This window comes from Botrytis byssoidea (assembly GCF_014898295.1).
Source record: "Botrytis byssoidea strain MUCL 94 chromosome Unknown BBYS_020, whole genome shotgun sequence".
Taxonomy (NCBI): Eukaryota; Fungi; Ascomycota; class Leotiomycetes; order Helotiales; family Sclerotiniaceae; genus Botrytis; species Botrytis byssoidea.
This window is the reverse complement of record NW_024065861.1, coordinates 515,123-542,698: the sequence shown is the minus strand read 5'-3', so window position 1 is coordinate 542,698 and position 27,576 is coordinate 515,123. Positions and strand designations below refer to the sequence as shown.

The following is a 27,576-nucleotide window of genomic DNA, read 5'->3' as shown; positions in this document are numbered from 1 at the left end:
AGGTTGCCAATTGGCAAGCTGAAGAGTGGTTGAGAAAGTTTTGGAGAAATACTGGTGATGGGTATTTTTTTCCCTGTGTCTAAGAAAATCTCGGCCAACAAGCTGAATCATTGGGTGTGAGAGTGTGGTAAGTTGATTGCCTTTGCATGGATACGATGACCAGGTCACCTTGCAACTTGCGTCTCCGGGGGATCCACTCCTGACTTATCCACATTAGGTCTTTTCTCCATGGCTAATTGATACCATTGGATGATCAGGTTATTGGTTTATTGTTGACTGTTCTAAGATATAAGTTATAATTGGCACGGGCGAGGAAGAAATGCCCAAGAAAGAAAATGAATTGAATTGAATTCAATTGAATCCAACCCAACCCAACCGAACCAGAAGAGCGTTGATAAAGAAAGCCACCACAAGGATTTGCGAGGGGGAGGCGTTGTTTACTTGACTATGTATTCCAAATTGCGCTGTTTATAGGTAGTCATCATCAACAACTGATTTCAATTTTCTTTTCGTCTTTCCTATACCGAGCCGTGGCCCCCTCTTCCCCCTCAATTAGAACTCCGCAATTTGCTAGGAGGTAATACACCCTTTTCGCTTACAGGCACAAGCTTACAACTAGGCCTACACAAATTTGCTAGATACCAACTAACGTATTCCGCAGTCCACTCACTCACTTGCCCACCCACACACATTGCCTCAACTAATTGCAGATGTGTAAACATATATGCAGGTCCAAAGGTCGCGCGTAAGGTCGTATTTCATCATCATTTATGTTACAACCCTTGATCAATATCACAACAGTTTTGTTATAGGTTATCCGATCGATGATCTACTGTAGGAGAATTCTAATGCAGTAGATGTGGTCTTGGCTCGGAAAGAAAAAGATCATATTTGCTTAAACAAAGTTTGGGAGATCGTGCTACCCCAAAGGTCCACTGAACAAGAAGCGAGTCGCGACCTCGAATTTTTAATTTGGAATTGAGGATCCGACGATTTTAAAACTTTGATACTCGAATATATCATACTTTGTACTAAGACCGTAAAGTATCTAATAAACACGAGAAGACTTGGATAACCTAGATACCTGAAGGCAATGTCGATTCGAAAGCTGTTGACTTAATGTTGACAGGTGGGTCTGAAATCATGCGATTGGACTTCCCAATTGGAAACAACGCCAACGAGAACGGAAGGTTCAAGCCCGGCGATATATATGGCAAGAGTTCCTTGTATTGTCAAAGTCACGTCTTCCCATGGATTTCTTCTACCGGCGAATTTAATATGTATGGAAGCAAAGAAGCCACCGTGTAGTGCGTACTAGAACATGATGTACCAAAACAGGCTAGGTACATTTGATATTTGGCACAATATCGTGCCGTCTCACTCAAACACACCATACGAAAGGTCACTCTTAATTACTGTACCGTATTTTTCTAGTCCCCCTAGAATTCGTGTACATTTTGTTGGAATCGACCCGCGATCTTGCCACAAACTTCCACTTTTTGTCCACGCAATGAGGCTGGGCAGAGTGGCTTAAGTATCATGCAAAACGACGGAGAGGCAAAGTCAGTCATAATGAAATCATAAATTATCAGCCAGCCATCCACCATGCAAACACATCAACGTCAAGTCTCATCCAAAGGATAGAAAATCGACAAAGTCGAAAAAGGAAGTGCTCTCGTTTATGTTTACATTTACATAATCATCTGCACATCGGCAGGATCGGGTCTGGAAAAGTAGTGGAGGCAAGCAAACTGTTGCTTACGGTCCCACAGTGCCCTGAAGCTAATGATTGGTTTGAAGCTAATGTAAATGAAATAGTCCAGTCCGTCATACCAGGTACCGGAGAACCCCGCTGCTTTGGAAAAATTGCTGTTCAGCATGCTGAGAGGCTGAATTCTTTACGACCATCCCCACGCCTCTATCCGCCAAAGTTGATATCACAACGACATCTCATATTCAATGTACTGTTGGTTGTGACTTTGACGCCGAAGCTGACGTCTGTTAGCCATCGTACAAGCGTAATAGCATGAATGATATTGCTGCCGCGAAGGGATTACTCTTGAATTCTGGATCCGTAGTGTCAACTAATCCATCAAGCACCTGCAGAGGGATCTGTTTTAAGTGGCAATGATCGTCCAACATCTCCGAAAAGATCCTCCTTTTTATACCGTCATCCACTTTGGGAATCTATGCTGCGGGGCCGGTCCTCGATTATGTTTATCAATCTTGACTCGAATAGAAAGTCATTTTCCAAAATTTTGATTTATATTTGAGGAAGTTATTTGATGCAAGGCAGATTGAATCTCTGTCTGGCTGAATTCTGAATCTCTACGTCGCATATCGGCTTCAGGTTTTGATAAATGCTCATTTCGCATACAAAAAAAACAGGTGTGGTCACTGCGTACATCGCCGCTTAGATGGCCCTCAAAACCAGCTCGTTTAATCCCAGCGCAAAACAACTGCAAGTACAGAATTAATATCTGTGCTACGAGTAGGTACCTGGTTTCCTGCAATACCCCATACTTTTTTGCATTGCAAATAAACTTCTTGGGTACAAACTCCCCTTGATTGTCATACCACTCATTCTTATCTGTCTATAAAAATCCCATTAAAGCTTGTAGGATGAACAGGAATTGTACACGCTCGTCACGAGCACGTGGTAGTGGAGACTCCCTTGGTTTGACCTTCTTTGTCTTACGCGGTGATCTATCGTTCATGTGTGATTTTCGTGATTTTCGTCATCCTCGTTCTTTTGGAAACATGGACATTGTTCATGCAATAGAAGCTCATGAAGATTTCTCACGGATCAAATTCTCGCCGGCTTGTATCAATAGGTAGTTTCAGACACATCACATCGGCCCTCACGCTACAGAACCTTCATAAGACCCTTTGAGCACTGTGACGATATACCATAATATTTGGTAATATTTACATTGCTAATTTTACAGGAACTCGATTTTCTTGCCTACAACGTTCTCGCGGCAATTTTATCTTCGCCTATCTAGACTGTGCCCCCTCAGCCTTCCTCCGAATGTCATGCTAGCTTTCTGTGTATAAGATTGTTATTATCCTCCCAATCGCGAACTGAGAATGAAGAGTAATTTCTACTATCAAGGAAAATGCGCTAACCCACTGTCTGATGGAAGAAAAAAACAGTGCAGAAACTCCCTCTGCATCTTCAGCCTAACTCCATAATTGCTCTTCATCGATATTCCTGAATCATAAGTATTTCAAACTGATTTTGCTTCACCTTTCCGCTAGATGACGATTTCTCGCTATTATACTGAAAGTTCACGAACCAGTTCCTCGTCTACGGAGTATCTACAACCTCCCACTTCTAGAAGCAATGTTTTTTTAGAACATATCACACAGCCGTTGTAACAGCTAAGCCCTACGGATTTGAAGACTAACTATAACAACGCTTAGGCTCAAATTCCTTTTGATGCCTCACTCCATGTTACAAACCAACAAACCAGTTGAATGACCGCTAAAGGTTTATGCTGTCATTGTATCAGGATTCAAAATGAGATATGACAGACGCACTGACCTCCTATATCTATCTCATTCTGGCTTCACCATCAATTCCAACATAACATCATCCGCATTGCATCGGATAACATCCCAAATGATACATATGTAAATATGTACTCTGCAGCTCTGTCCAGAAATCAAGATCACGACCGAGACTCCGACCCGACTGCTTGGAACGGCTCGAGACTCGAATCTATTACTAGGTATATACGTTAGTACATCCAAATTTATCAATCCCTCACGCCATACATAAGTCTCGGTACAAAGTCACACATTTGTAGAGAATATATCCTGAACAGGCGAGAGCTAACACTATTCCCTGAAGGTGATATAGATCTCAGGGATCGTGCAGATATATCCACTAGGATGGTTTAGGTGAGAATATACCTAGGAAGGTGAGAAAATAGCGTCTCAAGCGGATAAACAGGAGAATTTTAAGGTTACATTCACTGCACGCGAACTCACTACGTGAAGCGTTTCTGAACTGGTGAGGTAAACATTGTCTTCTTCGCCATGGTATTTGACTCGAACATGCGAAAATCTTATGATACTAGAATGATGCGAGTGAGACGAACGGCAGGTTCGTACGTATGAGGCCTGTCGTGGGTGCTTGCTCGTCGTGCTGGAATGCGATGTAGCCAGACGCCATGAGCTGGACCCAAGTGTTCGTTTATGTCGTGATTTCCACGTTCATTCATGCATGGCTTTCATATAGTATCTGCCTGTCAGTGTTAGCTGTGACCCCAGCTGTGACCGTCAGATCATATCACCAGGAATATTCGTATATCTATCAATCGCTACCGAAAATTACACCACGTCTTGTGCGAGGCTTTTTTATACTTCGAGGTATGTACATATCAGTCAGCCTCGTAGATACTTCTCGCTCTATTTTCCTTCTTTTCATCATCTGTAAACGATAATGCGTTATGCGACATTTCATTGGTACTCATCTGTGTCAGGAATCAGGGGAAATTCTAACAGTATGACCGGAAGAACCAGTGCGAAACCCCGGACTTACGGCTACGGACGGTAGATACCGTTGTAAAGTCAGCTTACTGTTATCGTTTATTTGTTTGTTTGTTGGTAGTTTGTAGGCTGTGGGTTCTTTGCCTGTTTTCCCCGAGAAGAAGAAAACGGGGGAAACGGGTTACGGGGCGAAGGAAGAGGGGTAGATGGATAGTTTGTAGTGTTATGTTATGTCATCTGGGATGGGTGGAATCTAGAATCTAGATGCAATCCAAAAACATTGTACAGCAAGCTGGGGTTTAGACAGTGGACGATTTCAATGCTGTTGTGTGAAGTTGTCTCAAGCCAGAGAGCTAGTAACCTTACAATGAGACTAACCGAATTAAGACCGAATATTGCTATCGCTACCAATGTTATCGTTCAACTTCGTTTCAATCATACTCTGTATACATTATCTACTACATCGTACATTCGTATGTAACATTCCCACCTTTTCATGCCTGAAACCCTTACAACACTAAGCTCTGAAGGCTTCGCATATTTTTGCGATTGCGTGTGGTGTGGTAGTATTCCATATTTATAGGCTACAGGCACGTCAATGCCGGATGGAAGTTACCATTCTAGCCTTACCACCGACCCGTGTAAGCTGGTCTATTTGCCCCTGGGCGGGCTTGGAATTTGAAATGAATTGAATCCGGAGGCGGGTACTAAGGTGAGATATGCATAGGATGATAATCTTACAGTCTCCGAATGTTTGCATAGAAGCTACTGTGTGTGCTCCGCGTGAAAACTGCAGATGGGCGCGGTGGATTGATAGGTACCAAGATACTTGGAGAATGTGATCGATGTGCATCTCTTCAGGTGTGGGAAATCCATGAATTGATTACGCGTTTTTGTTACTGCTTCTGGAAACTTTCCTGTTTCGAGTCTTGGCATATAAGTATCCTTCATCCTTCATCTCACGTTACAATGAGTTGACTGAGTTCGTTGAGGAAAAGTTACTCGATCCAAATGTTGGTGATACGGCCTACATACAATACAGCAGCAAAGGTGTTACCACCTATGAAGTTCTTTATTATTGTTTTCATGTACACTGTGCATCATCTGCAATTTGATTGGATGACTCGCAGTACGTCTCAATCACCAAGGTGTTCCTGCATAAGTGTGCTCACGCCGAATGTAAGCTTCATTTTGTGCCGTCCGATATAATATTTGAGATGCAGATAGACGCACTGCAGATATCATTCATCAATTGGCCAAAATTCACTGCGTACATGTCCCCACGATTTTTTTTTGATTTTTTTTTTGCCTATGTCCCATCTCATCGTAATGGGTGGCTTTCATCTAAAAATTGTACGTACGACGGGAGCTGGAGAAAAACAACAACAAATTCCTTTGGAGCGCAATTGCCGAATTCATGTTACAATCCCCCCAAAAAATGAAGGTATAGGATCCTTCGAGAATATTCGGGACGGATCATTAACCATCTACGGTTGACACTATACTGTAACCTTGTGCTTTGAACCCCAAACTTCTCTTCCTTCGGACGGGACGTTATTAGAATACGGTCGTTTTGTGGGGAATAAACTCGTTTGCGATTTCCCTGTCTTGTTTCTTTTACCAGCAGTCCTTGTGCTCCATAAACAAGGCGACTTTTGGAAGCTTCTCTCGCATGTTTGTTGGTTGAACTTGAATTCGGATGGGTAATTTACAAATTGATTCGCTTTATGGCAATGGCATACCAATAACAATACCCAGTACCAACTGCCTAGTATGTTACACAACAGCAGAAGGTCCGAATACATCTCAGAAGGAGACCTAGGGATCACCCGATCGTCGGGTTTTCAGTTAGTATTTGGCATTTGGTTTGCAGGCCGTTATTCAACGTCATTCGGGTAGTCTCTGTGTTCGATACCAAGTAAAATTTCAACAGTGCAAGTGGCACGATGCGCATTCGCTTCTTTTTTTGTTTTCTCTGGAGAGAAGTCTTGGTGCTCTTTTGCTGGGTCGAATAATAAATGCAAATGCTACCCAAGTTTATTGGTAAATGAAAATTTGGGGTGAATGCATCCTGAGTGCGGGGATGCCGTGAAGGGCGGAAGAGCCTTTCCTCCATCCGTTCATCCATTTCCATTGTACCGACTGGTTTTATCCTCCCGTTTCCTTTCTTCCAGAACATTGCTGTCAGACTCCAACTTTGTTTCAGAATTGAAGGTTACATATTGTACAAATGCACTTTCTGCATTGATATTAGTTTATGTGCTTCAATTATATACAATCCTCAAGTATACTCTCCAATGCCTCAGTGCATGGTATTTGAGAACTGTAGAACAATTTCATACATACATGCATACATACATAGAGAAGGTACTTCTCCTCAAGAGGGGTTGGCACATGTTGGGAAAGGGGCCATACGAGAGCAGGCGTCGTCAGCTAGTATTGATAATGCATAAACTATTGCTGTTAGATTGCAATTGCGGTTGTCGGATTGCTTGGTATCCGAGACTGAAAGTACTCCAGACTGTGTCCGGCGAATTTGACGTTTATGTAATAGTTAACGTTGCATTTGAAGTGAAGCGACGTTCATGCAATGGATAGTGGTAGTCAGCAAAATCTTTTTTTTTTTGCGTAAAATTACTATACCGGACATAGAGGGTGATGTATTGAGGTGAAATGCACTGCCAAAATTCTATCTTTCCTCATAGCATGATATCTGAAACTCACCATCCAGAGAGAAAGCACTTGTCAATAGTAATTGGAAGCGCTTACAACCTGAGACTTTCTTTACTTCATCTTGCGCTGCAGATTACAGGGATTTCTTTTGGCTGTAGCAGCATAGCATAATTCATTGAATCTTTCATCTTACTTAAAACCATACTTTGGGCACACGAAGTAACCTGTGATCTTTGTAGATTGTTGAATATGCTCTTATAACCTCCACAGTAACATTTTCGGAAGGCACATATTCATATATTCTATGAATAGCATAATACAAGAGCCTCACAATTACCGAAACGTTGGCAGGTTGCATGGAATGCCGCCCGCTTGGTCGTGCGAATTGCATAACAATATACCAAACCTCAGTCTTCGAGCAGCGAGCTGTGTTTATTCCTCTGTCATTATAAGGTGTTCACTGCCTATCAAATTCGTTTTTGATGTGAACGAGACTAAAGTTTGAGGAGTTTACACTTTGTAGCTCTGAAGTAACAAAACTCATTCCTATGATAGCCAACACCTTCGAACTTGATGAGAAAAGGGTTGGGACTGTGCAATGATGGGAGTGATATTCCACACATTCTGGTTATTATTTTCAAAGGCCTTACTTGTGTCGAACCATTACCAAAATAAACAGTATGCATAATTTACTTTTCGATCACTATGAAACCCTTTAGTGGAGGTACTGAGAAGCATGGTTCTGTTCACACAGTCTCATGAAAAGCGTAGCGTGGAGATACTTTCTTTCGCTCATAGCAATTACAGGCTGATATATACACGTTCAACTACCTACTCACAACCAATTATTAACTGTCTAATCTTCACCAAAAATACAAGATTGAACGCTGGTTTTCCGCATTTATCGAGTATCTGAATATGCGATAAATACCAGCATCATGCTTCCGATACCTATATATTCATCGACTTTCCAATTCAATTCTCCAGACTCCAGACGGTGTATTGTTCTCATGTTCACGAACACTGTTACCCGGAGGTCAAAATTATAGGAGGCCAGCTAGTTTTTGGTGGACTGGCAAATATCAGGGAATCTCTCCCACATTGCGAAAAGTCAAATTGATCACTTCAAGTCATAAAATGAGTTTGTTTCTCTGTGTGACAGTAGGGTGTAGATCCTATCCTCGAAGGAATGATTGTATCGTCATTATTTGAAGGCGAAGGCAATTAGGAAAAGTCTTTTTAGTGCCTAATAGATACTTTCAAATTCTCTCATTTACCTTCACCATTAATTGCATCTTTTCGGACAGAAGAATAGAATAGAAGCCTATAACATGATGAAGATATAACGTAGCTAAATCTATCTATGGTGGTAATGAAAACTTTGACCCTCAAATAGTATCAGAATCAGTCAGGATAGCTTCCATGAGAAACTAGAATTCCGTTCAAAATATTGAAAACCCGACACTGTTAGATTTGAGAAATATTTGTTCTCTGCATGTCTAGAATCTGGCTCTTCCGGAGTAGAACTTAAATACCTTCTGTAGAAATACGACGACTCCTCGGAATTCAAGCTTATTGAATCGCTTTTAATGAACTTGTCGTGAATCACTTTGGATAGTAAACCGCTAGATTCGATTATTTTGGTTCGGGCTACATTTCGTCTTCAGCTGTTAGAAATGGAGGGAAGCAAGGAAATCTCGTGGATGAATCGGGAGTCGCTCGGAGGATCTATCTCTCCTACAGGGGAGAAAGTTGAAAACAGTACATCGGGATAGAATATCTTGGACTATCGAAAATTTTCATTTTGATTACCAAGATAGATATTGTAAATCGAATTTTTACCATCATTCTTTCCAAGCAAGGACGATCAGTCTCAAGATGACTCTCAAGATGACTCTCAAGATGACTCTCAAGATGACTCTCAAGATGCGCGTTAAAATGGGCCACCATGTATGTGTTCTATGAAATTTATCAAGAACAAAAGTAAAGGCAGCATTTTACTACAAGAACCAGAGGAAGAGTTTACTCACTCATGTTTTTTTTGCGAGTGTGCAATCTTCAGATATTGAAATGAGAAGTTTGATTTCGTCGATATTTCAAACTCAAGAGCTTCCTAGGGGGAAAATGGCTATTGCTATCTTCATTTTTTGTAGATTGGAAGCATCTAATTAGAGTTTATTCTACAGTATCTAGGTATTCAGATATTCTATAGCATATCCGATGGGCTCACTCATATCATATCACAGCCCGATCACTGAGATGTGCCGGATGTTCGGCATTTAACATCAATGTAGATTCTGCCTGCGTTCAGCAATTCAACACCCATTATATAGCTTTGATTTAAACATTCGAGATTCAATATTAGATTTCACGAATGTTATACCCGTGGTGAAAATCATTTTGTGAAGATTTCAGTATCGAGTGTGGGTTCTGCTTGTCTTCTTTGACTTGTCGCTTATCACTACGAAAAGGAAATAGGAGGGTATATATATAATATTCCTCCTAAGATGGATATATACTATCACATGAATTCTACAATCCCTCCCATAAACTCATGTACACCTATTCAATCCAATCCACAAAACAAACAAACAAACAAACAAACCCGAAAGCCCGCCCGCCCAAAAACATCATCCAAGCAATAAACCTACAACCCCTTTCCAAAATATCCACGCGATACCATCACCAAAAACATCATTACATCATCACATCTATCTATACATCCATCCCCAGATCCGCCATATCTATACCATCTTCCCATTCCCACCCCAGCAAAAACTATAACCTTACTTTCACTACCTAATTAAAACTAGCAAGTATTAAAAAGACAGATACAGAATGAGATGAAGTTGACTATGCGTTATGTGGCGCCTGTGGATTCTATTATCACGAATACTGAGAAAGAAGAAAGTGAGTGAGCGCACTTTGAGATATTTTTCTTGGTTCGGAATTTGAGAAGAGGGGTTATGATACTATATACAGATATATACATACATACCCATACAGAAGCAATCATTCCTTCAAACAGCCCCCTCCAATCCTCTACGAAAACCAACACTTTTCACCTGTAAAGACAAGTATTTTTCTATCAATCAACCCACACCATCCAGCATCCAACTCCCAACATCCAGCATCCACTTCCAACTCCCAATTCCCAACTCCCACATCCACCATCCACCACAACCCCACAACCCCACAAACAGCAAGCGCATCACAAGCATCGCATCCTCCTCCTCCCCCTCCTCCTCCTCAACAAAAGTTCGCAAAAAACTCGCTCCCCCCCCCCAAAAGATAGGTATTTATCTAATTTGTTTTATATATATATTATAGCTATGAATATAATGTGATTATATTATATTATAACCGTTGTCTATTATAACTACCTATATACTGCACTATTCTATTCTTTAAGATTACTACACTAATCTTTACATCCCCCCTCCGGCCCCCCTTTCTCCTTTCCTAATTATTTATTTTTCAAGTCCGTTGCTATACTATATTATAACAAAGAAGAAGAAGAAGAAGAAGAAGAGGTCAACCATATAATATAATTATTATTAAATTTATCATTGAGTTTACTAGTTGAAATCTCTTTCTCTCTCATCTCTCTCATCTCTCTCCTCACCAAAACCTATCTAACAGACTTATATTTACTTCCTCTCCCCCATCCCCTCCCTTCCCCTCCCTTACTCTCCCTTCCTTATACATACCACTTTCCTTTCCTTTCATATCCCCTCCCCTCACTCTCCCTTCTCTTCCCAAATAACCTCAACCTCAACCTCAATTACAAACACAAACATAGACCTACCTATTCCAAAATATCAAATAAAAAACAATCTACTCACCTATCTATCTATTTATCCACCTATCTACTCATCTATTTATTCATCTATCTTTCTATCTATTTTTCTATTTACTTTTCTATCTATCTATTTATTTATCTATCTACCTACTTATCTATTCATCTACTCATTTATATAACAATTATACAATAACCCACTAACCTCTAATCAAACTCCAACTACCCTCTCCAACCCAAACACTAAATCAACACAACAAAAACCACAACAGAGTTCCATCTTCCACCCCATCCACCCCATCAAATCTATAACAAAAGTTCAAAGAACTCAATACTTTATGCATTTTTACATACATATATACATACATATACCAAGCAATCAGAGCACATGCGCAATTACCAACGACATAACTACTATTCACAACCATCACCATTCATTCATGAAAATTTCATAATTATATGATTTTTATTTCTTCACTATCTTCGCTATCTTCATCAACTTTTCTTTCGGTTCTCCTCTTCTCTCTCCTTAAATTCATCGCTTCCCTCCCTGATTCTCTTTCCTGGGAAATCAATTCCTTCATTTCATCTTCCACTTCTCACCGAAAAAAAAACAAAGTAAAAAAGGAAAATAAAAAGGTATAATTTTAAAACATTACTATCAAGCCTTATGTATGTTGCTTCCTCATTTTCGCCTCTACACATGCGAAATGAAAAGTCCATACACTAGGCGCTTGTAACCACGTAGAAAGGTATCAAGATTTGCTTCAACAATCTCGCTTGCTATTCTTCAAAAGAAATAAAAAAAATCAATTCCACGCTAATTCCATTTCTCGCAGCCTTTGTGTCGGTGACTGCAGATTTTGTTGTTTTCTTTTATCTTTGTACAAAGTAGGAGTAATGAGAAAAAGATTTCGAGTTGTGTTGTGATATGTCCGAAGAGTTTTGGTGTAAAAACATTAAGCTTGGCTGTAATGCGAAAATAGAAAGAAACGGGTGACGCCGCTGGATTTGCATAATTGCCGAAAAATTAAGAAAGCAAAGCGGATCGCTCCATGGAGCAATAAATGCATCACTTTGATATGTAAAACTCCAAATGGGTATGCTGAAACAATGAACAATGAAAGAAAAATAATGAAAGGCATATTAGCCTATCCAGAACGCCTTTAAACCAAGCCCCTTCCCTCCCATTGACGCCGTCATAATACTGTCATCTCAAATCATGGGTGCTTTTTCGGCTGCGGTTCGACCTTGACCAAGGGAACTGAATAGTTGTTGTGGAGGAATTCTTGACATTCCATTATTTCGGTCGTAACTATTTGTTGGTGCAGGCATGTAACCCTCACGTTTTCTTCTGATACGTTCTGCAAGTACACCTGCAACAACTATAAGGAATATTAATGCGAGAGAAATCGCTAAAGCGATAAGTACGACCAAGCCAACTGCAAGGTGACCGCCTAAAATGGTGTTAGAAATTTGTCCAATAAATTTTCATCGTCATTACTTACCTGATGATTTGAAGAAGTTATTTTCTTGTGAGAAAATATGTGACAGACTACCTCCGGTATTCGAGGTACTGCTTGTGAGAGCAAAAGGTTGAAAGGTGGTTCCATTGAAGAGAACTGCCGAGACATTACCAAAGGTTGGTAACACCATAGCACCTGTAAGCATCAAAATCTGATTGGAAGGAACAAGATCAGAGCTGTCATGATTTGATGAAAGAGGCATCATTTGAAGACCACGAATGACTGAACCACTTTCAAATACGTCCCCAACCGAGAGCCAGTTTTTACCATCATATTTCATAATGAAAGCTGAGCCATTTTTTGCAGTACCAGCTACCCAATACTCTGAAATGTCACTAGTGGCTGGGACAAGAGATGTTACTGTGCCTGGAATATTCTCTGCGCCAGTAGCGGTGGCCCATGTTTGAGCCTTGGTGTCGTAAATCGCTACGGATACATTGGCGCCGTCGACTGACAATGACCCGCCTACAATAAGAGAGGTATCGCTAGCCCAGAGCATAGTATTGACAGTACCTTCAAGATTTGTTCCTGGTCGATTCCATTGAGATGCAGACGCTGTGAATAGGCAAACACCTGGGCAATCTAATGATCCGGCTCGAGTGAAACTTCCACCAACATATAAATCACCAGTCTTCGTCCTCACCGCGATGTCGTTGACAACAACCGAGTTTCCGCCGAGAGCTGGTGTCTGTGATGAAAATGTCGAAGTCTTGAGATTGTATGAGATAAGACCATTAATTTGTCCTCCATTAACAGTCCCGGTAACAGAGCCCCCAGCATAAAGCATGTCATCTTTTATAGCCAATGCACGGAAGGTAGAATCTGCGTCGATTTGAGATCCGAGTCCAGTGACAGTGTTGTCATTCGCGCCATCAATGAAGACAAGGTTATTAACGTCGGTACCATTGGTAGAAGTTGCTGTGAAATGACCACCGAGAATTGTAACATTGCGTGAGCCATTCTCGTAGAAGAGTCCAGTCACAACACCACTAACATTTTGGCTAGCAGTGTTTCTTTTCGATAAGGTCGATGTAGACTGCGCTTGAGTTGCTTGAATTTTGACGGGGAACGGGCTTAGTCCTGATGCGAGAGAAACTATTCCATTGGCGCTGAGTTGCGAAGATGAGAGCGAACCAGCAAAGATGGCGTCGCCGGAAGCATTTACCGCGGCGGTGAGTTGACCGTTAATAGACATTGCCGCAATATCAAGATTTTGTAACCAATTGTCATGTGAGGGTACCCAAATGACAAAACCAGAAACTGAAACTGAAGAATTGCTTCCAAATGCAATGAGCTGGTTAAAATCTCCAGTCAAGGTAATGACATTCTCGGGTTTGTTAGCGGTAATATTCAATGATATTGGTACCACCGATGTGACCTTTCCATTGACACCGGCTCCTAGTGCACTCCATTTATTCTGCTTGATATCATAAGCGGCGATGTTGTTCAAACCTGCAGTAGTCGTTGAGCCTGAGTTACTGCTGAAGTTTCCTGCAACGTATAGGGTTGAGTCTTCAAGGAGCATAGTAAGGACCTCTCCGTTTAATCCTCTAGAATCTAATGAGTTAGGACCAGAGTCTGAAATTGAGAATACGTTTTCGTATCCTGTTGTGGAAAAATTACCACCAACGAAGATAGTGTCGCCAGAAGTTACAACAACGTTGACCTCAGCACCGGTATTGAGCTTCATACCAGCTTGATCGATCGTATTGTTGTGGAAATCGGAAGTATTGATGACACTTTGGCTTGGGTCGAATTCGAAAAGACCATTTAATCCTGTGCTAGTCGCGTTGTTCAAGATGAAGCCAACTCGCTGAGCTACAATAGTAAAGTTCTCTGAATTTCCAGGGATCTGACCACTTGGAGTGAGGGTGATTGAAGGGCGGAAGGTATTACTAGCAGCTTCGATGTAACCAGAGTATACTTGATCATACTTGTCGTAGTCATTAGATTGGAAGAGGGTAATGGGCGAGCCGAAGGTTGCGGAAGTGCTAGAAGCGTCACTAGCCACACTTCCATTTACAACAACAGAGCCTCTGCTTGTACATGTACTATCTTGAATGCATCCAGGGGTGTACATTTTCACTGTGTAGTTGCCCGACTCTCTGATATCAGGGTAGAATACCACAGAAGCTGAGCTTGCTGTATCTGCTGTAAATTTTCCAGTGAGGTACTCTGCATCACTTTGAAATGAGGGACTGATGGTCCAAGGGCCGGTCGATGTTGTGTTTGACGCAGTTGATAAAGAAGCACAGGTAGGCTCATTGAAATCGTTAATAGCATAGGAAAAAATGTCATCCTGGAATAACTCAATGCCATTCAGGCCACCTCCACTGCCGTACCAAGCAGAGATATCAATCTGAAAAGCATCCATACCAACCGAATTCACAAAGTGAAAGTCCTGATATGGAATACTAGCATTGTTGCTCAAAGGGCATTCCGATGTACATGTTGCATTAGCACCTGTAGCTGGATCGATGTAAGTAAAGTTCATGATACCGTTTATTGGCTGAGCCGTATATCTCCAAGTTTTGGTACCTCGACCACCTTGGTGCGTATTCCGTAGTCTCAACTTGGTAGGCTGGAAGCCAAAACCAAACGTAGCTTTCCACCAGCCAGCAGTATCATCCTCCAATAACCAAGTATTTCCAGAGCCATCGACACCATTAGTCTTGCAAACAATGTTTGTTGGATCGTCAAAGCCCGTAGTTGTGGCTGTGCCACTGCTTGTGATGTTGGCGCCAGAAATGTTGACAATTTGCTGATCAGTTGCATTACTAGGTTTGCTGGTAATAGTTGCAGTAGAATTTCCAAGTCCTGTGAAAGTTCCCCCAAAGATGATGTTTCCGTTCGACGCCTTCGAGATCGAATTGACCCGACCGTTAAATCCAGAGAAAGGTAGGGCGACCAAGGTGTTGTCCACCAACTTGATTACGTTTGAAGAATTTGTAGAATCAAAGTAACCTCCAATGTAGACTGCATTTGTGGTCTCGTCGCATAAGAGTGCCGAAACTGACCCCGATAATCCAGGGAGTGCAGTGATTGCCGATGTATTTGAATTGAACAATGCAATACCTTGCGATTCCACATTTCCTAAGCTCGTAAAGTTACCTCCAATTACTACCCCCATGAGTGTCCCATCCGATTTGACGTACGGACACATGGCTGCGATTGAAGCGTCGGCCGATGCCAAGGAATCGAATTCACCCGTTGGAAAGCGTACCATAACGGATTGGGTGGTAGTATTGTAGCCATCTTCGTTTTGACCGACGTATTTGTATAGCGAAATACCATCAAAATCTCCACCCAGTCCTACACGTCCCAAATTCGAAAGATCGAGGTTGGCGGATGGAGCCGGTTGAAAAGTGATGGCAGTCGTTAATGGCGTTAAGGTCAGTAAAGAAGAGAAGGCTATTATGGATGGCGAATTCCTAGCTGATGGATTCAGCCATGATGAGAACCTCATTGCTGTTCCCCTCTAAAAGTTATTAATAAGTGATTATTCGTGTCGCAAAAATCGTGAGAATTAAAAGCTCGATGGCTTCTCCTCCTCCACTTTCGTGAATAATTGCATTGACTTGACGCGCAACGCTTAAGCCATTTAATTGTCCTCTGGTATGGTGTATAAATCAATGGAAAATTCTTCTTGCGTGGATATATTAGAGAATTGATATTCCGTCTATCAAAGCATATAACGAGCGTAGGGTTGTGTTGTGTTGTGTTGGTGTTTAAAGGTGGAATGGAGTCGAAGGAATCTAAAGTGATAGACAGTAATCTCACTCACAGACAGAAAAGGTAAGTCGACTTGATTGGATGAGACTAGATTCGCGTATTGGGCTAATGAGAGAGATTAAGTATGGGATTAACTTTTTTTTTTGTACCAGCTTTGTGAATGGTGAGCCTCGGGTGTTCAGGAACCAGGAACCAATTTCAAACTAATAAACGGGCGGTTATTGTTAGGATAATCCTCCTTGGTCGGTGGTCGTTGATAAAATCAATCTCTTTCTCAACGATTGTGCGTGAAAATTTAGAGATCAGTCTGTAAGGGAGGGAGATGATCTATCAAACGTCTGTTTCTTTCTTTTTTTGAATGATGTTATGTGGTTGGTGGCATATGCCGGTATTATTATCGCTCGATTGGATTGCGCAGTCTGTGAAACTAGTTGGGAAGTTTGGTGGAGTGTTGTCTTGGGGCAGAATTGCTGTGTAAAGGATGCCAAGCGAGATTGAGATTGGTTGTTCAAATTGAAGGCTGATTGATGGCGGATTTGAATCCAATGGTGGTGGGTGAATCTGGTGGGTGGATGATACGAGAACGGTTAAAAACGTTAAAAAGAAAAGTGTACTGGATGAATACCGTTACGATCGACTGCGTGTATACGTGAAGGTGTATGTGAAGTGTATGGTGTATGTTGAAAAATGAGTGTATGGTTGACGATGAATTGATTGAACTTGATACTTGAGATTCTGTTGTGCTTCAAAATAGAAGAGAGAGAGAAGTTAGTTCTGTTGTAGCTAGGTATCCTATCTCCATCTTGGACCCTGGTTCTCGGTGTCTCTTTTTCCTTTTCTCTTGCATATGTGAATGTGAATAAAGCGCAGCACTGCATTTTTGGGCAAACGGGCCAGGCATAAACAGGGGCAGAAATTGTGACACGTACCGGTATCGTACAATGTTTGGGCAGCCAGCAGTGACAGGACAGGACAGGACAGGATAGGACAGGATAGGACAGGATCAAGAACAACAAGATCGATTGATTAAAAACACGACACGCGAGAAAAGAGAGTTCTGATAAGAAAAGACAGTGTTTCTGATTTGCAGAATGAGAAAAAACGAGTGACGACTAAAGTGAGTGTGAGTGAGTGTGAGTGTGGGCGTGAGTGTACGGAAAATAGAAATTGACAGAGTTGACTTTTTTCTGATGGTTGGTACCACTTAGGAGTAAAAGAACATTTGGGGAATGGTGGGAAGATGAGAAGACGAGGGAGATGGATGGATGGATGAGCACAGAGTCTGAATGGCTTGGATGCTGAGCATAGCACTGATTATTATTATTATGACTAGGGATCTCATTATTGTACATTTTCAGATGATGATGAAACTATCAAGGCACATCCCATCTCTCTACTTTCCTAAAAGGGATTCAAATGCTCCGTGTGATTGGGGAGACACTTCTTCAATAAGCTTTTGCTTTTGATTTATTGGATTGATTTGATTCTCCACTGAACTCGTAATATCGTATAATGAGAAACTACGAAGAGAACTATGAATAGATTAAATAAAGATCTAGGTCGTCACCATTTATGAAGATATGCAACATTGATTTGTGTGAGAAACATTTAATTGCTTCCGCATGAATCTACTGTGTGATACTGTATGATACTGTATGATACTGTTGATTACCTAGGCACGTGTGAGGCATGCAGTAGTAGGTACTCACAACACATTATGTTATGCTGTGCAGTAGTAAGATCTTACATTCTTCACTTATTATTATTATTATTAGTCAGGTTGCTATGGATCTATTCTTAAGAATGGAATGCTGGAATTTCCCTCTCTCTTCCTACCCAGCAACCAAATAGATCCCCAACTTCTCAAACATCAATAGATATAAAACTGTCTCCAATGCTTGTTACAAACATTGCCTGCCTGCCTGAGGATAAATACTTCTCAGATGATACCTACTACCTACGACCTACGCATAAAGAATCTTATGATGGTTCAGGTTTATCCCTTCCCAATAAATCATCCTTCAAAATTAAATGTCATGTACTAGGTTGGTAGGTATTTATTTCAACCTTTACCTTTGTTCTGTCAATCATTCATTCATTCATTCATTCATTCCATTAATCATTTTACCCCTTTAAAAGAACATTCTACAATATCCATCTCAACATCTATATCAATTGTCTACTATTAATACTAGGTAATGATAACAATAATACCAAAACTCAAATTTCTTTCATTCATTCATCTTCTCAATAAACCGATGAATAAACAATATACGGGGTATCTATAATAATCTATCATGCTTCTTCCTTCCCTCCCTCCCTCTTTCATTTCATCATATTTGCTGCATCCGCCGTGCGGGTCTTATAATCTCTTGGGCTTTCGTAATCCTTTTTCTTCCCCGACCACATACCCAGTTTCTTCCTCTTGGCCTCTTCTTCAATCGCGCGATACTGTGCCTCGAAGTCTCCGAATTCCGCTCCCATCTTCGCCTCATACACCGTAGCCATGCCCGCCCGCAACATCTCCCTTCCCACATCCTTGCGCACGAGAAATCGCCGCACCCACACTGTAGCCACCACCCGATCATACTGGTCGCGTTTGTAAATGTACGCGCGCACGCGTCGATTCTGAATATATTTCCGCAGCCAGATCAGCGCTTCGGCGGAAAAAGGTTGCGCCGGTTTCCCAAAATGCGCTCCTTCGGGTGCGTCGATGCCGGCGATTCGAACGTGGATCTGAGGATTGGTTAGCTCGTGAAAATTGCGATACGCCAACACAACAGTGTGTGAATCCTACCGTCTTGTTCTTCAAATCCTTTCCCTCGGGTAACTGCTTGCGGCCGGGCATCCATCCCCAGCCCGCCAGCCTCCCACCAGGCGTGTGAAAAAGGTGAAAATTATCCGCATCGCCCACTCTCGTGACCGTTCCAAATAAACTCCTCTTCCTGAAGAATCCGGGTCGAATATATGCAGCTTCAGGAATGCGACGTAAATAAGAGCGATAGAAGCGCGTGGAAACTAAAATGGTGGTGGTCAACAAAATGGTCGGTATCAAGGTTCGCGGATCCGTGTAATGCTGCCAGTCCGTGGCATTGAGATTGTCGCCCCATGAGAAGGAGGACCGAGTGTCATTTTTTTCTTCCTTCTTGGATTTTGAAGAAAAATCTAGCCATCCCATAGTGTCGGCGGGCAGTACCAGTCTGGAAATGATGTGGAAGTGGGGAGGTTGCTGCTGCTGCTCAATGCTGAGACAGGGGTCATTTATGATCCGAGCTTCGGGAAAAAAAGTGACATTGATATTCAAACAAACACGCAAAAAGTTATCAGATGAAAGGCCATTGTGAGCTAGCAGACGACCTTGGAAATGTCCAAGAGCTTCTGAAACAACGAATTGATAGTTGGACTGTGTTTATGTGTGCTGAATTTCTATAGCAAAGTTCCTTAATCTAATGAAAAGTATCTGTGTCCAATCTGATATGGTTTACATTTGTTGTACAAATTATACAGCTTCCGAATGCTTACAATTTCCTCCTCTTCGCTCTGACACTTCTTGCCGATGGCTCAAAAACTTTTACTTCATCCTTGATTTCGAGTTCCTCCGTAACTCCTTCGCGCTTGATCACTACTTTCTCTTCCTCTTTCAAATCCATCTCTTCTGGTGGATACTCTCGCTTGACTGTCACTTTCTTCTCCAGCACATCCCCATTCTCCTGCTTGATCTCAAGCTCATCAACTTTAACTTCGACCTTGCTGACAAGTTTATCAGAAAATGCTTTCAAATCCGCCGCGAACAAGACTGAGTGCGCCCAGCCAGCCTCTTTACCCCACAACCCTCTAAAATGATCACCAATCGCATCGTATGTAGCTTTGGTAAGACTCTTATGTTTTCCTTTTCCAAATTTGTAGTCCCTTTGAGCAATTTGCCAAACGTGAGTGTCCACAGGGACCGCCTCTCCCCACCCCAAGCCCATCAAGCAAACGCAATCAGCTACTTTTGGACCCACACCTTGAAGCTCGAGAAGCTCTTCATGTGCTTTTCTATACCCAGGACGTCCTCCTGCGGGAAGTTTCCCTTCAAAGGGTACGTCAAAAGTCTCTGGATTGCGAAGACTTTCGAGCCAGCCTTTTGGCTTCGATGCCACAATTGATGCTGTTTGGGCAATGTACTTTGCTCGATACCCAAAGCCTAGAACGCGGAGATGTGACTCTACTCCAGGACCAATTAAGGCTTCAGGTTGTGGGAAGTCATGGAATGGCTGATCATCAATATGTCCTATTAGGGGGCCATAATGTAAACACAAATTATTGACCTAAATTAGAATGATTAATAAGATCATCGAAATCCTGAGATCAGAAACATACCATTTGAGAAATTCTTATAATATTATTGTTGCTGCTGCAAATAAAACCTACCAAAGCCTCCCAAGCATCTTGTTTGAGAATACGAACTCCTGTAAACTTAGGTGCTCTTTTCTTGAAATTTGGATCGACTAAAGACCATTGTTCATACAATTCAGTCAAGTTTGGTGAAAGGTTCAAGTAATGCCGAAGTAAAGATTCTGTGTCATCCTCATCTTCAAGCTTTTCCTTCTTTACTAAAGGCTGATGATTCAAAGCAACTTTGATCTCAGGAAATATTGTGCGATAGTGAAGATGAGTTGAGTCCTGTTTAAGAGATATTATACGGCCATGTAGTGTACAAAACCTACTCGACATTAACCCCCTTTCTTTCAACTACAGTACAAGAAGGAGAGTCACGTACCAATGATCTTCACCTACAGCTTTCTTCCACCGAAAAGATTGTCCACAACGTAATGTAGTATCTATACAAAGCTCTGCCAAACTCACTGGAAGCTTCCTCCATTCTGAGATCCTTAAATTGCCCATTGTGAGAAAGCGATTGTGATTTCATGGGGGTTGGGTGAAATCCACCTTGGCGCGCTTTACAGGAGCAACGTTTCTAATCTTAGCGCGAAATTCGAATGAGATTCGCGACAGCTTCTACAAAAATTCCACCTCGGATTTGAGCTTGTCAATCAACCACAATCAAAATCGCACGCATTCAATTTTTTTCCGAAAAAATATTCTGGATCGCAATTAACAATATGAACGGCGATACTTATTCATCAAGAGGCATGGCACCTTCAACGACAAAACCTAAACGGGAAGATGGAGCTACTACTGACAAGAAAGCATCAACAGATCGACATGGTTCGTCTAGAGATTATCATGTAAGAATGCTTCATCAATTATTTCAAGGTCAATTTATCTAACATATGGAAAATAAAGTCCCGAGATGACCGACGTGGTGGTGATAGAGATCGAAGACGCTCGCGCTCTCCAGGACATCGAGGCTCCAGAAATTCTCGCCGCGATGGAGAATTAGATTCACGGGGTGCGGATTCTTACTCAACGAGTCGCGAATACAGAGAGCGGGAACGTGAAGATAGGTATTCCGGCAGGGAAAGAAGAGGTGGTGGTGGCGAGAGAGAGTGGGATAGAGATCGTGGAGCAGCAAGACGAGATGCTAGAAGGGACGATGATGAAAGACCGCCGCGCAGAGACAACAGAGATTTATTCGACGATAGACGTGGTGGCGGAGGTGGTAGAAGGGGTGGTGATCGAGGCGACCGAAGAGATCGTGGAGATCGTGGAGATGCCGACGGAGGATTCGCAGCTCAACGAGCCGCAAAGCGAGACAAGAGTCCAACCCCCCCACCAAAGAAGAGAGAGCCCACACCAGATTTGACGGATGTTGTGTCAGTTTTGGAGCGCAAGAGGAGATTGACACAATGGGATATCAAACCGCCAGGATATGAGAATGTTACTGCTGAGCAAGCTAAACTTTCGGGCATGTTCCCACTTCCAGGAGCACCACGACAACAACCCATGGATCCAAGCAAGCTACAAGCTTTCATGGCACAACCTAGTGGACAAGTCACTAACGCAGCCCTCAAACCTTCAAACTCCAGACAATCAAAACGTCTCCTTGTTCATAACATTCCTGCTGATACCAAGGAAGAGACTATTGTTAGTTTCTTCAATCTTCAGCTTAATGGATTGAACGTCATAGAGGGTTCTGATCCTTTAATCTCAGCACAAGTTTCGAAAGATGGCTCATTTGCTTTACTTGAATTCAAAACACAATCTGATGCTACTGTTGCTTTAGCATTGGACGGAATTACCATGGATGGCAATGACCATATGGAAACAGGAAATGGCTCCGCAGATACCCGAGGTCTTTCCATTCGTCGTCCAAAAGATTACATTGTACCAGCAGTTACTGATGAAACACCATTCGAGCCAGGTGTAATTTCTAATGTTGTAGCTGATACTCAAAACAAAATCAGTGTTACTAATATTCCTCAATATTTGAATGATGAGCAAGTTACAGAGCTATTGGTATCTTTCGGAGAGTTGAAGGCTTTCGTCTTGGTCAAAGATAGCAATACAGATGAATCACGAGTAAGTTTACTATTATATGTTCTCAACCAGATACTAACATGGTTTAGGGAATTGCTTTCTGTGAATATGTGGATCCTGCTGCAACAGATATTGCTGTTGAGGGTCTTAATGGTATGGAACTTGGTGATAAGCATCTCAAAGTTCAGAGAGCTAGCATTGGTAACACCCAAGTATCTGGTTTGGAGATGAGCGTCAATGCTATGTCTATGCTTGCTGGTACTACATCACAGGATCTCGAAAATGGCAGAGTGTTACAATTACTCAACATGGTTACTCCTGAAGAACTCATTGATAATGAAGATTACGAGGGTAAGTTTTAATTGTTCATCTATTTGAATGTTTACTGATCAATCACTTAGAAATCTGCGAAGATGTAAAGGAAGAATGCGAGAAATATGGCAAAGTTCTGGAAATGAAAGTCCCAAGACCAACTGGTGGCAGTAGACAGTCAACTGGGGTTGGTAAGATCTTTGTGAAGTTTGACACACCAGACTCAGCAGGAAAGGCTCTCAAGGCCCTCGCGGGTAGGAAATTCGCAGATCGTACAGTCGTTACTACATACTTCCCAGAGGTAATTCTGCACTTTTTTCTTTTTCATTCAAGACATTGCTAACCTTCGTCAAGGAAAATTTCGAAGTCGGCGCCTGGTAGATAGTTCATCAACATACCGAAATTATCACCACGATCCTTTCTCAAGGTCCTTACTTATCTCCCTTAGTACTCATTACTCACAAACTGATGTAATTCCAAAATTCATTTACAAAGCGAAGTTTTTCTTCCTCGTCACACAAAATACTACACCTTCTGTACTTTTAGCATCATAGCATCCATGGGCGATCTTTTATTTTGGTATTCTCACTGTCACTGTTTCAGTCGCAGGATCGATAGGAGTCTTTATATGACTCGAGAAAAGCAAATTAGTCTACTACCTACCTACCTACAGTTTACCATAAGGTTCTTTTGTCTTCGATTTAACTGATTGAGAGTCTCTTGCGAGATACCTACCTAGCTTTAGCGTGAATTTCGATTGTCGATTATGTTACTAATGAAATCTGCTGGGGGGCGCAAGGGGGTATGTATATATATATATGTATGTATGCTTATGCTTTATGTTGATGATGGTGAAGTTTTTGAAGTTGAAGTTGAAGTTGAATGCGATATTTGATATTTGATTCTGATTATTTTTGATGACAGTTTGTGGTTGTGTTTGTGAATGTGTGTGTGTGTGTTTATATTCATATATATTTCATATTCTGTGAGTAAATGAATGATTGAATCCTTGGAGGGAAGAGTAGATTAGATGGAGGGAGGGAGGGAGGGAATGAGGAATGGAGGAACGAATGATTGGTTGGTTGGTTGATTGACTGGCTGGTTGGTTATTAATTAAGTATTTAGGTAGGGGAATGGAGTTAGATAATTGAAATTGATTGATTGGTTGATTGCTTAATAGAGACATTCAAAGTCTTCTTTCTATCTAAATAAAGTCATTTGACGGGGTAGATAGGTACATAGGTACATAGGTAGGGATATAGAAGTGCTAATTCTTGTGCTTAGGGTTAGGGTTGGGATTAGGGTTTAAGGTTGAGAAGTAGGGATTAAGGTGTGAGGTTGAGATTGAGATTAAAGCTGAGGTTTAAGGTGTGAGGTGTGAGATGGATGGTAGACATTGAATAATGGATGATAGATGGTTCTTGATTATCGAATATCTAATACATGATATACCACTTCAAACGGTTTGGTCTATTGATACAATATAAGATGAGATGAGATATGAAAATCTTGATATATGTATGTATTATGTATATGTGCTCGAGAGATAGCTGGAGATGGAAATTAGATGTCTACATACTAGTATCAATACTATATATATCTTGAACTTGACGGTCTAGTCTTGAATTTTGATGGTGTAGATGTGATATTTGTGCGGAAAGAGAAGGGGTTTTGTGCTTAGGGCTTGAGTGTGGGAGGGGGAGGGGGAGGACTGAGAATCGCTCGGTTTAGCTGGTGAGTTTAGTTTAGTTTAGTGCTTGTAAGGAAAGAAAGAGGAGGCTGAGAATGCTGGAGAAAGGGATAGGTAGCTCGGTGGATGAATAAATAAGTGGGCTGGTGAGTTAAGTTATTCCATATTTACTGTATATAATTATAGAATATCTACTTACTTATTTATTCACGCATATGAAGATATTGAGATTAAACACTTAATCGGTCAGTTAGTTGATGCTTGATGATTGATGATTGTTGGAATGTTGTTGTTGGTATTTGATATCACTATATTACGGGTTAGTGAAGATAATATGGTACTGGATATGATTCATGCTATTTAGATTTTGCTAAGGGGATGAGAGATATGAAGATGAAATAAAATTATATGTTGTAGGGTCGAGATGCAGGAAGGTCATAAAGTGTCTACTCCAATAGTTGTAGATGTTTGTTGATTGTGGTGCTGATGTATGATGTATTATGTATAAGATTGGATTCTTGAATGGTGGAGAGGGAGAAGGTTGGGGGAGAGAGATTCCTTACAAGATGTCTATAAGATAGATGGAATTACAGTAGAAGAGAGAAGCGAAGAGGGAGAGGGAAGGTGTTAGAGGACTTTTCTCTTCAGTTTTCGTTTGCAGGCACGATTGAAAATGAATCTGAGTTCGAAAGGTGAGTTGGAGTGGATTAGAAGTTTGGGAGTTTATAGGGGTTGAATGGTTGAGGGATGATGTGTGCACTTATTACTTTTCTTCCAAATGTAATGTGGTATCAAGCTTATATTATGTAGCGGGGGGTTATGGTAATATAAAAACTAGATAGGAGGAAGAAGTATGTGATATCGAAACAAGTGTAAGTATACTAATACGGAACCTGTCTTTCATCTCTTTAAGTTTTCATTCCTGAGAGAGAGATGAAGAGTGAGAAAAGATGTACAGTGTTATCATTTCTGTATATATACAACTCTCTAGAGCCTTAAGCCTTGAAGTTTAGAAAATGGCCTCCTATCTCGGTTATATTCAGATCTATTATTGAATCTCGAAAGTAGTATCGAGGTACGCTCAGATACTGTATCATTTTCAAGGCTAGTTCTTAGCGGAAAGATGAAATCGAATTTAGACAAATAGATATCTATTCTCTGTGCGAAATTGTGTTTGTTGCAATACGAGTGAATATACGCATGTGAGCCCTAGTTCACTAGCGCACGCACGTATTGCATGTACCCAGCTTTCGTAGCTCTAGAACCTAGAACAGTTTAGACACAATGTCAATCAATACAGTATACCTATCATGAAGACGTCATAATCACCACCGAGGTGATACCAACATCATTGCTTTGAAGCTATCTGAGTAAATATGATTGATTGGTAAAATGTACTTCATAATTTCAGATAGATGTAAAGAGGAGTGAGGAGTGAGGGGGCTGAGTCTTTTGTTCTGTAGAGTTGTATTTTCAATAGGGAGATAGATGTTGTGTATAAGAGGGAAAGTTTTGAAATGCAGATAAAGATATATATGGGAGATGTAGATAAAAATGGAAATAAGAATAGAAATGGAAAAGATGATAAAAACAGAGATGGAGATAGAGATGAAGATGTAGGTAACGGTTCAGGATGCGAGTCTTGATTTGTAGATGAGAAGATCAAAAGATCAAAAGATATTCTACTATTATAAAACCGAGCCCTTCTCTACTTCTCGCCTCTGACTGTATTAAACTTCTAAGCCTTCATGATATCTTGGTACTAGGTAGGTAGATAGAGTACAGAAGAGTGTTAGGCATTATCTGAATATCACTCTTCGAACGAATCTTGAACACCATATATTGAACATTCGAATCTATTTTACATAATACAATCATCACTTTAATGCCATCGAATACAAGCTCTCGATTTGTAGTCCTATCTCACATAATCTATATCTGTTCTTCAACCCAATTTTAACACAATGAATGCTAAATATCAACATATCAATGAGATCTCGAGTCTAGACATCTGAACTCATATCCAAGGTGTCGTTACCTCGAAGGCCATTCGCAACATTCAGGAACAAAGCATCAAAATCTCTGGACGGATAAAATTAAATAAAAAAAAGAGATCATGAATAAGTATTCAGCTAGTCAATCAATCAGTATATTGACTCTGATATCATCCAGAGCTGCCAATGCATGTGGATGTGAGCATTAGGATGTTGAGAGTGAGTCGATATACCTGGATAGCGGTACTTAGTATCTGTATATTTGAAGGCCCTCCCTTCCCCTCTTGATCTTTCTAAGAGTCATCTTAGGGCTCAGGAATTAAGAATTATCTATCTCATCTGTAGAAGAGAGAGGTAGGAGAAAGGAGAAAGAGAAATCGATAGGATTTAGTAGATTGAAGCTGCTCGGGGGAGTAGAAGGAAGGAGACAAATGAGAAGTATAACTTCATATATAGGAATTGATATCATGGTGTTTTTCTGCATACATAAATTACTTGATCAAGCCTTCTCATCTTGGTGGAGGAGGGATAATCAGTATGTTTTCTAAATGAAGGAGAAAAGAAGGAAGGGAAAGGAAATCGATAGGATTCCGTAGTTTCTCCCAAGCCTTGAGAGAAAAGTAAAGAGAATTTAAATACACCGATTCGTGCGAAATTGGAATATAGTAACGAATACCACAATAATAGAAAGGTTAATATGAATTGAGATCAATCAACAAGTACTAAATAGATATATTAGCAGGCAAACAGAAGATACCCTTCCTATCTCTGCTCTCTTCATGAATCTGAATATCAAATCTAAAATCCAAATCCACATCACTATATCACACGAACTCGACTTAAGCAGATCTGAATCATCCAAATTCCAAATCTCCTTACTTCCCTCTCATCTCGAGCTCATTATCAACAAGCAGCGCACTTGATTCCTAG

General features: G+C 41.1%; 3 protein-coding genes across 3 annotated transcripts; 1 reads left to right on the top strand and 2 right to left on the bottom strand.

Annotated features, from left to right (window-relative positions):
* Positions 1 to 12,184: 12,184 nt before the first annotated feature.
* EAE97_009101 (uncharacterized protein) lies at positions 12,185 to 15,961 on the bottom strand (the record flags this gene model as incomplete). Its single annotated transcript, XM_038879616.1, has 2 exons — positions 12,185 to 12,426; positions 12,478 to 15,961. 2 exons carry the CDS (start codon positions 15,959 to 15,961, stop codon positions 12,185 to 12,187), a joined length of 3,726 nt encoding a protein of 1,241 aa, XP_038729629.1.
* A 2,591-nt stretch (positions 15,962 to 18,552) lies between these two features.
* On the bottom strand, positions 18,553 to 21,114 carry EAE97_009100 (uncharacterized protein; the record flags this gene model as incomplete). The annotated part of the gene is made up of 5 exons (XM_038879615.1): positions 18,553 to 18,963; positions 19,025 to 19,472; positions 19,750 to 20,537; positions 20,590 to 20,932; positions 20,990 to 21,114. The coding sequence occupies 5 exons, from the start codon at positions 21,112 to 21,114 to the stop codon at positions 18,553 to 18,555; spliced, it is 2,115 nt and encodes a 704-aa protein (XP_038729628.1).
* Positions 21,115 to 21,332: 218 nt separating this feature from the next.
* EAE97_009099 (uncharacterized protein) lies at positions 21,333 to 23,343 on the top strand (the record flags this gene model as incomplete). The annotated part of the gene is made up of 6 exons (XM_038879614.1): positions 21,333 to 21,360; positions 21,430 to 21,458; positions 21,517 to 22,692; positions 22,740 to 23,001; positions 23,052 to 23,263; positions 23,317 to 23,343. 6 exons carry the CDS (start codon positions 21,333 to 21,335, stop codon positions 23,341 to 23,343), a joined length of 1,734 nt encoding a protein of 577 aa, XP_038729627.1.
* Positions 23,344 to 27,576: the final 4,233 nt, after the last annotated feature.